Source organism: Acinonyx jubatus, chromosome B3 (genome assembly GCF_027475565.1).
Source record: "Acinonyx jubatus isolate Ajub_Pintada_27869175 chromosome B3, VMU_Ajub_asm_v1.0, whole genome shotgun sequence".
NCBI lineage: Eukaryota > Metazoa > Chordata > Mammalia > Carnivora > Felidae > Acinonyx > Acinonyx jubatus.
In genome coordinates this window covers 5,182,217-5,194,977 of record NC_069386.1, presented here as the reverse complement: position 1 = coordinate 5,194,977, position 12,761 = coordinate 5,182,217, and the positions used below count along the sequence as shown (strand labels likewise).

General features: G+C 39.0%; 1 protein-coding gene across 4 annotated transcripts in view; it reads right to left on the bottom strand.

The window, feature by feature from the left end:
* The window catches only part of BLM (BLM RecQ like helicase), an 87,759-nt gene that overhangs the window by 59,272 nt on the left and 15,726 nt on the right, over positions 1-12,761 (bottom strand). For 3 of the 4 annotated variants that reach the window (XM_027068139.2, XM_027068137.2, XM_053223517.1), the window contains exon 2: positions 9-110. In XM_027068139.2, coding sequence (XP_026923940.1) covers positions 9-106 — 98 coding nt within the window. In that variant the 5' untranslated portion in view covers positions 107-110. Of the gene's footprint in view, positions 1-8; positions 111-10,881; positions 10,985-12,761 lie in introns of those variants that run through there. The other variant, XM_027068138.2, reaches the window with a different exon arrangement.

The window sequence follows — 12,761 nt, the reverse complement described above, 5'->3', positions numbered from 1 at the left end:
ATACTTACGAAGATTTCGGTTTTGCAAGACTTAATCCGTTATTAAGTTTTCTGGCTGAGTGGCGTTCCAGTTGCTCCTGTAGATTATTCTGGGGAATAGCAGCCATGATCCTAAACAGTGAGGAAAAGAACTATCAGCAGAGTTATGTACATCACATTAATCACAGTATTCCTTGGGGGTGGGGGTGGAGCACTGTCTCAACTGTTCCCAGATTAATTAGGGTTTTTTGGGTCAATAAATTGTTTTGACATTTTTTACGAATGGTGAAATTTTAAATATATAATCTTTAGAGAACTCAGTGACTCATTAAAAAGGAATAACATCAGAATCGTAGGGGTCTCAGATGATGAAGAGAGAGAAAAAGGGGTAGAAAATTTATGCGAGCAAATCACAGCGGAAAACTTTCCTAACCTGAGGAAAGATACAGACATCAAAATCCAGGAAGCACAGAGAACTCCCATTAGATTCGACAAAAACTGACCATCAACAGGCATATCATATAGTCAAATTCACAGACACTCAGGCAAGGAAAGAATCATGAAAGCAGCAAGGGAAAAAAAGTCCTTAACCTACAAGGTAAGACAGACCAGGTTCGCAGCAGACCTATCCACAGAAACTTGGCAGGCCAGAAAGGAGGGGCAGGATATATTCAATGTGCTGAATCACAAAAATATGCAGCCAAGAATTCTTTATCCAGCAAGGCTGTCATTCAAAATAGAAGGAGAGATAAAAAAGCTACCCAAACAAAAATGAAAGGAGTTCATGACCACTAAACCAGCCCTGCAAGAAATTTTAAGGGGGGACTTTCTGAGGGGAGAAAAGACAAAACAAACAAACAAACAAACAAAACAACAACAAAAACCCCAAAGACCAAAAGCAACAAAGACTTGAAAGGACCAGAGAACACCACCAGAAACTCCAACTCTACAGGCAACATCATGGCAATACATTCATATCTTTCAGTACTCTAAACATCAATGGTCTAAATGCTCCAATCAAAAGACACAATGTAATAGAATGGATAAGAAAACAAGATCCATCTATATGCTGTTTACAAGAGACCCATTTTAGACTTAAAGACACCTTCAGATTGAAAGTAAGGGGATGGAGAACCATCTATCATGCTAATGGTCACCAAAAGAAAGCCAGAGTAGCGATACTTATATCAGACAATCTAGACTTCAAAATAAAGACTGTAACATGAGATGAAGGAGGGCATTATATCATAATTAAGGGGTCTATCCACCAAGGAGACCTAACAATTGTAAACATTTATGCTCCAAATATATAAGTCAATTAATCACAAACATAAAAAAAAAACTCATTGATAATAATACCATAATGGGGATTTCAACACCTGACTTACAGCAATGGACAGATGATCTAAACAGAAAATTAACAAGGAAACAATGGCTTTGAATGACACACTGGGCTGGATGGACTTAACAGATATATTCAGAACATTTCATCCTAAAGCAGTAGAATACACATTCTTCTTGAGTGCACATGGAACATTCTCCAGAATAGATCACATACTGGGACCCAAATCAGCTCTCAACAAGTACAAAAAGATCGAGATCATACCGTGCATATTTTCAGACCATAATGTTATGAAACTTGAAATCAACCACAAGAAAAAATTTGGAAAGATAACAAATACCTGGAGACTAAAGACCATCCTACAAAAGAATGAATGGACTAATCAAGAAGTTAAAGAGGAAATTAAAAAGTACATGGAAGCCAATGAAAATGATAACACCACAGACCCAAACCTCTGGGACGCAGCAAAGGCGGTCAGAAGAGGGAAGTATATAGCAATCCAGGCCTTCCTAAACAAGGAAGAAAGGTCTCAGATACACAACCTAACCTTACACCTTAAAGAGCTGGAAAAAAAACAGCAAATAAAACCCAAACCAGCAGAAGACAGTAAAAAATAAAGATTACAGCAGAAATCAATACTATTGAAACCAAAAAACCAATAGAACATATCAACGAAACCAGGAGCTGGTTCCTTGAAAGAATTAACAAAATTGATAAACCCCTAGCCAGTTTGATCAAAAAGAAAAAGGAAAGGGCCCAAATAAATAAAATGAAGAATGAAAGAGGAGAGATCACAACCTACACTGCAGAAATACAAACAATAATAATAGAATATTGTGAGCAATTATATGCCAATAAAATGGGTAATCTGGAAGAAATGGACAAATTCCTAGAAGCATATAAACTACCAAAACTGAAACAAGAAGAAATAGGAAATTTGAACAGAACCATAACCATCAAAGAAATCGAACTAGTAACCAAAAACCTCCCCAAAAACAAGAGTCCAGGGCTGGACGGCTTTCCAGGGGAATTGTACCAAATGTTTAAATAAGAGTTAACACCTATTCTCTTGAAGCTGTTCCAAAAAATAGAAATGGAAGGAAAACTTCCAAACTCATTCTATGAAGCCAGCATTACCCTTGATACCAAAACCAGACAGAGACCCTAATAAAAACGAGAACCGTGGACCAATTTCCCTGATGAACATGGATGCAAAAATCCTCAACAAGATATTAGCCAACCGTCTCCAACAATACATTAAAAAAAGTATTCACCACAACCAAGTGGGATTTATACCTGGGATTCAGGGCTGGTTCAATTTCCGCAAAACAATCAATGTGATTCAACACATCAATAAAAGAAAGGATAAGAACCACATGATTCTCTTAATAGATGCAGAGAAAGCATTTGACAAAATACAGCATCCTTTCTTGATGAAAACCCTCAAGAAAGCAGGGAGAGAAGGATCATACCTCAAGATCATAAAAGCCATATATGAAAGACCCAGTGCTAATATCATCCTCAACGGGTAAAAACAGAGAGCTTTCCCCCTAAGGTCAGGAACAACACAGGGATGCCCACTCTCACCACTGTTATTCAACACAATATTGGAAGTCTGAGCCTCAGCAATCAGACAACACAGAGGAATAAAAGGCATCCAAACTGGCCAGGAAGAAGTCAAACTTTCACTCTTCGCAGATGACATGATACTGTACATGGAAAACCCAAGAGATTCCAACAAAAAACTTCTAGAGTTGATCCATGAATTCAGCAAAGTCGCAGGATATAAAATCAGCACACAGAAATTGGTTGCATTTCTGTATACCAATAATGAAGTAGCAGAAAGAGAAATCAAGGACTTGATCCCATTGACAATTGAACCAAAAACCATAAAATACCTAGGAATAAACCTAACCAAAGAGGTGAAAAATCCATACAATGAAAACTATAGAAAGCTTATGAAAGAAATTGAAGACACACAAAAAAATGGAAAAATATTCCATGCTTATGGATTGGAAAAACGAACACTGTTAAAATGTCCATACTACCCAATCTACATATTCAATGCAATCCCTATCAAATAACACCAGCATTCTTCACAGAGCTAGAACAAACAATCATAAAATTTGTATGGAACCAGAAAAGACCCCAAATAGCCAAAGCAATCTTGAAAAGGAAAACCAAAGCTGGAGGCATCACAATCCCGGACTTCAAGCTATATTACAAAGCTGTAATCATCAAGATAGTATGGTACTGGCACAAAAACAGACACTCAGATCAATGGACCAGAACAGAGAACCCAGAAATGGACCCACAAACATATGGCCAACTAATCTTTGACAAAGCAGGAAAGAATAGCCAATGTAATAAAGACAGCCTCTTCAGCAAGTGGTGCTGGGAAAACTGGACAGCGACATGCAGAAGAATGAACCTGGACCACTTTCTTACACCATACACAAAATAAACTCAAAATGGATGAAAGACCTAAACATAAGACAGGAGGCCATCAAAATCCTAGAGGAGAAAGCAGGCAAAAACCTCTTTGATCTTGGCCACAGCAACTTCTTACTCAACATGTCTCCGGAGGCAAGGGAAACAAAAGCAAAAATGAACTACTGGGACCTCATCAAAATAAAAAGCTTCTGCACAGCGAAGGAAACAATCAGCAAAACTAAAAGGCAACCTACAGAATGGGAGAAGATATTTGCAAATGACATATCAGATAAAGGATAGTATACAAAATCTATAAAGAACTTACCAGGGGCGCCTGGGTGGCTCAGTCAGTTAAGCGTCCAATTTTGGCTCAGGTCATGATCTCCCTGTTTGTGAGTTTAATCCCCATGTCAGGCTCTGTGCAGACAGCTCAGAGCCTGGAGCCTGCTTCAATTCTGTGTCTCTCCCTCTCTTTCTCTGTTTCTCCTCCCCCCTCTCAAAAATAAACGTTAAAAAAATTTTTCAAAGAACTTATCAAACTCAACACCCAAAAAACAAATAATCCAGTGAAGAAATGGGCAAAAGACATGAATAGACACTTCTCCAAAGAAGACATGCAGATGGGCAACCGACACATGAAAAAATGCTCCACATGACTCATCATCAGGGAAATACAATCAAAACCACAATGAGATACCACCTCACACCTGTCAGAATGGCTAACATGAACAACTCAGGCAACAATAGACGTTGGCGAGGATGTGGAGAAAGAGGATCCCTTTTGTACTGCTGGTGGGAATGCAAACTGGTGCAGCCACTCTGCAAAACTGTATGGAGATTCCTCAAAAAATTAAATGTCCCTGACAGATGAATGGATAAAGATGTGGTGTGTATATATATATATATATATATATATATATATATATATATATACACACATACATACACGTATATATATATATACATACACAATGGAGTATTACTCGGCAATCAAAAAGAATGAAATCTTGCCATTTGCAACTATATGGATGGAACTGGAGGGTATTATGGTAAGCAAAATTAGTCAGGGAAAGACAAATATCATATGACTTCGCTCATATGAGGACTTTAAGATACAAAACAGATGAACATAAGGGAAGGGAAACAAAAAGAATATAAAAACAGGGAGGGGGACAAAACATAAGAGACTCAAATATAGAGAACAAACTGAGGGGGTGCTTGAGGGGTTGTGGGAGAGGGGATGGGCTAAATGGGTAAGGGGCATTAGGGAATCTACTCCTGAAATCATTGTTGCACTATATGCTAACTAACTTGGATATAAATTAAAAAATCAATTAATTAATGTAAAAAAACCAGGATCAATGAAATAGAAAAAAGAATATAATAGAAAGTCATTAAACCAAAATATCCTACTTTGAGAGGAGTGATAAAACGTCCTCAGAGACTTAATGAAAGATATTGGAAATATGAAGTTGGATATTCAGTTATAAAGAAAAGAACTAATTGTTTTAAAAAATAAAGTAGTTGCTACAAAGCCGTCAGTGGATGAGCTGAGTAGCATGTTAATTAGCTGGATCAGGCCTAGGAAATCTGTAGTCCTGTTACATAATGGTCAGAAGACACAGCAAAGAGGAGGAAGTGGATAGGAGAGATTATGCAAGGATGTCACAATGTAAATTTGGTCTCATAAGAATGACATGAGGAATTAAACAGATGGAATGTACTTGAAGACAAAATAAATAAATAAAATGTATAATCTTTAACTCACTGAAGGCTTAGTTAAATAGCAAAATGACCTGGATTCCCCCAATGCTAAAATAAGCACAAAAGACATCAGAGAAGAGATTATTTGGAAACGATCTGGAGGAAAACCGGACCTGGCTTGGGCCTGCGGAGCAAGCAGAAGCTGCCCGGGGAGGGCGGTGTGAGAAACTGAAGAAGGCACCCTGAAAACCCAAAGAACAGATGAACGCAGTTCTCGGCCCGAGGGGAAAATCGGGAAAAGAAGAAAGGGATCACCAACGAGAACGACGGTTTGCCAGCAAGAGGCCAGACTTCATCATTATCAAGTCTCAGCCTGAAAGAGTACTTTACCAAGCAGATTTACATCCCTCGTGTGACAAGCGTGAAATCGCTGAACTACAGCACAGGGTAACGCACGGCCTCAGCGACCCGAAAATTCCTGGGGCTGAAGGAAGACGGGAGAGCTGAAATCTAGCCTTAAAAATTCTCATTCCAGGGCACCTGGGTGGCTCAGCCAGTTAAGCATCCAACTCTTGATTTTGGTTCAGGTCATGATCTAACGGTTCACGAGTTCAAGCCCTGCATCCGGCTCTGAGCTGACAGTCCGAAGACTGCTTGGGATTCTTTCTCTCTCTGCCTCTTCCCCCAAATAAATAAACATTAAAAGAAAAGTCTCACTCGAGCTGATAGTTACAATCCCTCTCCCATTCCATCTTTATCAGAAACCTACTTTTATTTAATGCCATGTAACTGAGGAGGAAGGGTTAACAACACTAGATGATACTCATGGAAATATGATGCTCTGCATAAATCACAATCCACTCACTGATCATTAAAATAAACTATGTTTGACAACTGTTTCACTTGATTTTTTTTTAAGTTTACTTATTTATTTTAGTAATCTCTACATCCAATGTGGGGCTCAAAACTCGTGACCTCAATAGCAACATGACTCCTCTGACTGAACCAGCCACCCCTGTTTTACCTTATTTTCATTTTTTCAAAAAATGTCTATTGATCTTTGAGACAGACAGAGAGGAGAGCACACATGCACGCAAGTGAGCATACACGCAAGTGAGCGGGGGAGGAACAGAGGGAGGGAGAATCACAAGCAGGCTCCATGCTCAGCGTGGAGCCTGACTCAGGGCTTGATGTCACGAACCTGAGATCATGACCTGAACCAAAATCAAGAGTCGGATGCTTAACTGACTGAGACACAGGTGCCCCTAAAATGATGTATTTTAATCCTGTCATCCCTCCTTTTTCATTATCTTGAATATTTCTATCAAGAGAAGCCTTCTCGAATCTACCATTTTGTTACCTAGTATACTACAGTTCACGTGGGAAAGACAGGATGTTAGATTCTTTCCTTTATTAATTTTCAAAATAATGACTTGATTTCTAACAACCTTCAATTATGCTCAATTATCTTTCATTATTATTATGAACTCATAGGTTAAACATATTTAGTGTATTTTATTTTTTTTTAAGTTTATCTTTTGAGATAGAGAGGGCACACATACTCACACACAAATGGGGGAGGGGCAGAGAGAGAGGGTGAGACAGAATCCCAAGCAGGCTCTACACGGCCAGCACAGAGCCTGACTCGAACTCACAAACCAGGAGATCATGACCTGAACCAAAACCAAGAATCAGATGTTTAACTGACTGTGCCACCCAGGTGCTCCCACTTTAGGCATATTTTAGTCCAATACAGTTATCGTCCTTATTGATTCTCCAATTGTTTCATGTTTGGCCAGCGGGAGCCTCTTTAGTCTTTTTGACGTAACCTTGATAGTCCTTGCTAAAGTAGTCCTAAAATAGTCTTTGCGAGCTCCCTCACTATCTGGAATGAAAAGATATCCCAGGCTAATCTTCTGCGTTTTTTGCTCCAGACTTAGAATCAGCCATTTCCCCAAAGGGCCCTGATTTCTTTTTTCGTGGTGTATATATATATATTTTTTTAGTTTGAGAGACAGAGATAGCGCCAGACAGAATCCGAAGCAGGCTCCGCACTGTCAGGGCGAGCCCAATGCGGGGCTCGAACTTGTGTAACTGTGAAATCATGAGCTGAAACAAAGAGTCAGACGCTTAACTGGCTGGGTCACCCAGGCAACCCTCGTAGAGAATATGTTAAGACCACAGTCTCTGTGTGTCCAAAGGCACCTTCCCGTTTCATTACCTTCTTCTTTTTTTTAAATGTAAGTTCTATGCCCAATGTGGGGCTCAAACTCATGACCCCGAGATCAAGAGTCACATGCTCCTCTGACTGAGCCAGCCAGGCATCCTGGCACCTCCCCATTTTGCATCTAGTTTAAAAGGCTTAGTATTTTGTTTAAATATGCTCTCTCCAAGGTCCGTCCAACGTGGAAGTCTTTCACAGTCTAAATGAGAAAGACTGAAGTCACACTACTGCCTCTCAGAATTTCAACCTCAGCAGCTGATGTGGGGGGCAGAGGCACACAGACCTCCAGCCTTAAGACACTAAGAACAAAATGGTCCATAGTATCATTTACTTAACCTTGTCCTATATTCCTTCTAAGTTTTCATAGTTTCTATCGCATCCTTCTATGAATTTTCCATGTCTTACTTATTTTTGGATCAAAACCAGCCATGGTATTCTTTTTTTTTTTTTTAATTTTTTTAATGTTTTTATTTATTTTTGAGACAGAGAGAGGCAGAGCATGAGCAGGGAGGGGCAGAGAGAGTCGGAGACACAGAATCTGAAGCAGGCTCCAGGCCCTGAGCTGTCAGCACAGAGCCCAATGTGGGACTCGAACTCACGGACCGTGAGATCATGACCCAAGCTGAAGTCGGACGCTCAACCGACTGAGCCCCCCAGGTGCCCCAAAACCAGCCATGGTATTCTAATAGAGATTTCTAACATTACTCCGCAGCATGATGATATGTGTATATAGCCATCTCAATAGTACAAATTTTGATGAAATATTTCATAACTGTAGTGATAACATTATGGATTTATAGTTGGCATGCAGGCAGCCTTAACCCTGGGCTATTCTCTACTTCTAGTTTTTTTAATGTTTTATTATTTATTTCTTTTGAGAGAGAGCACGCACGTGTGCGCATGCAAGTACAAGCCGAGGAGGGGCAGAGAGAGAATCCCGAGCAGTAAGAGAGAATCCCGTGATGTAAGCACAGAGCTGGATGCGGGGCTCAATCCCACGAACCTAAGCCACAATCAAGAGTCGGACACTCAACTGACTAAGCCACCCAGGGGCCCCTACTTTTAAGCTACATGACTCTGGTTATTGCTACAGGGTAGCAACCTTTAGCGAAAGACATACTCCAAAGCATGGTAGCAAGTACACAATTTTCTACTCCAAATCCTTCAGTGAGAACACTTTGAAGACATTGGTGAACGCCGAGAAGCAAAAAGGGGTCTCCTTTGTATACTCCATTAAAACATCGTTAAGTTGTCCGACACACACAAAATTATTTACCAAACAACAGCAAGTATCGGTGGTATGAAATTAAAGGAGGAGAATAAACTGAAACCAGAGACCAGTGAAAGGCTCTACAATACTGAAGGAGAGGAACAAAGCAATGAGCCCAGAAAACTTTAAAGTAAATCTCTGAATTAGACCCACCACAGGAATCACAAGTATAATTTGGAAAATGATCACAATTTTCTCTTACTTAAGGGGGGAAGTTATCCTTAAGCCATTGCAATAAACAAAATACTAATTCAACAGTGCAAAAAAATTTACCGAATGAAATATAATAAACCAGAAGACCATATCCATGCACAGACAGAATAAATAAATCAGTGAATAGAAGGAAGAGGATGATAACAATCCAGTGCTGGAATACAAAACATACACCCAGCAAATGAGACTTAAAGTCTTTTGAATTAAAAGAAACCAATGGCAAAGAATAAAGGATTAAAAGAGTCCCATCTGAACAGTGTCTTGAATAAACAAAAATAGTTTAGGCCAGAAACTGAAAGGGCCTTTATTTAACAAACAGGTCATGATACTAAGAAGTAGTCTAAGGACATTAAACTGCAAGGAAAATTTTTATTTAAAAGATTTTATTATTATCGTTTTTTAAGTACACTTTACCTCCAATGTGGAGCTCAAACTCATGACCCCGAGATCAAGAGCTGCACATTCTACTGACTGAGCCAGCCAGGCGCCTCCACAAGGAAAATTTTTTTAAAAAATTCTACAAGTAGCTTAGAAAAAAAGTATCACATTTGTAGTAATAAACAGAATTACTTCTGACTATTTGAGGGACACAGCATTTATAAGATCCTCAGCATACAAGACCCAAGCAAATTTCATTCACATGTGACAGGAGAAATACCTTTTTGGAGTTTGAACATTGTAAAATTGAAGCCTTACCTTCAACACTGGCTGTTAAGAAACGTACAAATAGCAACACTGATTTTAAAAACAAAAGCTTAGGTAGACGGAAGCGGGCAGCAGATTCTGCGCCCCGGCCTCACCAGGAAGCTAGTAACGTCTCTGTGGATTTGAAGCAGAATTTCCAAGAACACGTAAGGGATGGAGAAGAGGAAACTGACGATGGCCTTTAAGGCCCTGACATCACGTGCCAAGCTGTTATCTTTGGATGGTCGTGGACTTACGCTAACATCTGGAACAACAAAAGCCTCTTTGCGCGGCCCTGGACAGTCTGCTGCGCGGGAGGCTAATGAAGTCGATTTCGGAGGGATCCCTCCACCTGCGCTATCAAAAGTGCATGCGGATCTCACCTACACGGTTCGCTACACTCACAGCTCCAACAGAGACGCCTGAACTGTCCCCACCCCTGAAATTGCACTGGAACTGCTGGTGGCCACGAACTTCCTCGGTTGTTAAATAAAAGAAATTATAATAAACTGTTAACTTTTTCCAGCATTTAAAAACCAACAAAAACAAAAATGTAAGAAGTTAGTGGAAGGAGCACATGATCTGAGTTAACCAGGTCCACCAGACAACGTCCTAGTAACACTAGCAGGAAAAGCATTGTTATTGCGACACGCAGTTATTACAACAAAAGGTTAAAAAGAGACTGCAGGAAAAAAGCAAGACATAGGACAAAGGAAGCGAAGTTCTCTTTCTTTCTTTTTTTAAAGGTAGAATTCCTCTTCTTTCAAATAAATGAGACTATTGCTCATTTTGGGATCAAAATAGACTATTGCTATTTTGGGATCTATCAAAATCCGTACTACCTTTTCTCTAGGTCAAGTCTTTCTTTTATTCTTTTTGTTGTCTTGAGATGGCTATTTCAGGACCGGGGGACAGACTGCCAAAAAGACCGCTCTTAAGAAATTCAGCGCCAACTAACATTCAGCTATGTCTTGCACTGCTTCCTGTCTTCCGCTAGAAGTGGAGGTTTCGGGGGTGAGCTCCATGTGGTTACTGTTCAAAGGCTAAGCTACCTTCTAGGGCAAGAGCGGGAGCCAATCATAACCTTATGAACCTCAAGGTCACCTCAATGGGGCACCAGTGGAAAGTTAACACCTCTCTCCTGTAATCAAATCAAACATCAAGCAAACACAATTTCTAGACAGAGAGAGACTTTTGACTAGGATCTTATTGCCATACAATTGCCATTATAGTTTCTTCTGGGAAGAGGCATAGCTCTGTATGACTTACCTAAGAAAAGCAGAGGTGTCAAAACTTGTAATCCCACAAGAAGGAAAATTTATTAATTACTGGGTATCAGGTGGTTGCTGGGTCCATTTGCCCAAAGATCTTCTGTATCACTGTTTTTATTACACGGGTTTTTAATGGTCTCTCTTTTTAAAATCAATAGTAAAAATGTATTTAAAGTAACGATACATCATTTTAACAGTTTAATCAATAAAAATCAGTGTGATCAGGGGCGCCTGGGTGGCTCAGTCAGGTAAGCACCTGACTTTGGCTCAGATCATCATCTCGCGGTTTTGAGTTTGAGCCCCACATTGGGCTCCCTGCTGTCAGCACACAGCCTGCTTCAGGTCCCCTATCTCCCTTTCTCTCTGCCCCTCTCCTGTGTGCGAGCACACATGCCCACTCTCTCTCTCAAAAATAAACAGAAAAAAAAAATGTTTTTCAATCAGTATGATCAGATCAACAGATTTTAAAAATACATTTCTATTGGGGTAAAACATACATGCAGTAAAGTGCACTGATCTTAAACATCTCAATATGGTTTTACTTATATATTTGCCTATAAAAGCAACACTCAAGTCACAGTACAGAACATTTCTAGCACAATACGCTTTCTTGTCCCTTCTCCCAGTTAATATATGCCAGATGTAACCACTATCTGACTGTATCACCAATGATTAGTTTTGCCTAATTCATATAGAGAGAATCATACAGTATGTACTATTAGTACATTTTTGAAAAGCCATCTGATAAAACTCAAACCACTTCTGAGACATTAAAACACAGAATTAAAGTTAAAATCAAAGGGGACCTGGGTGGCTCAGTCAGTTAAGCGTCCAACTCGATCTCAGCTCAGGTCTTGATCTCAGGGTTGTGAGTTCAAGCTGCACATTGGGCTCTGTGCTGGGCATGAAGCCCACTTAAAAAAAAAAAAAAAAAGACAAAAGACAAAAGACAAAAGACAAAAAAAAAAAAAAGAAGTTAAAATTGAGACCCACTGTACTATCTTATATTTTACAATAGGGGTGAATCCATGAAAAAATAGGGGCAAAAAACAAGGCTGTTCTCCTATTTTCACTCTCATAGTGGACATTTTTGCCAATGCAAAATTATTCAAAAAGGAAATACTAGAAAAGAATAGATGAAAATATTAGATGCAGACAAGATGATTATATACCAACACAATCCAAAGAAAATCAGTCATAACAATAGATAATTAAAACTTAAGCAAAATGGTTAAATAAAAGATAAATATAAATCCACAGAAGTCAGATGCATTTTCATGTAGTGGTAATAACTAACCCGAAAATACAATTTTTAAAAAAGCATTCAGTTAACAATAGCAATGAGAAGTATTAAACTACCAATTAACCTAGCAAAAGACATATATCTTCATGATATAAAGAAAATGACCAAATATTACTGGGAGAAAAAAAGAAAAATTTAGAAAAATAGAGAAATATTTCATGTTCTTCAATGAAAAGGTTTAAACATCATTAAGATAACAATTTTTCATAAATTAATTTGTGAGTTTAACAAAATTCCAATTAAAACACCACAGAATACTTCACAAAACTCAACAAAGATGCTTCTAAAGTTCATTTGACAAAAGCACAAGACAAGAATATTAAGTAACACTGGGGTTGT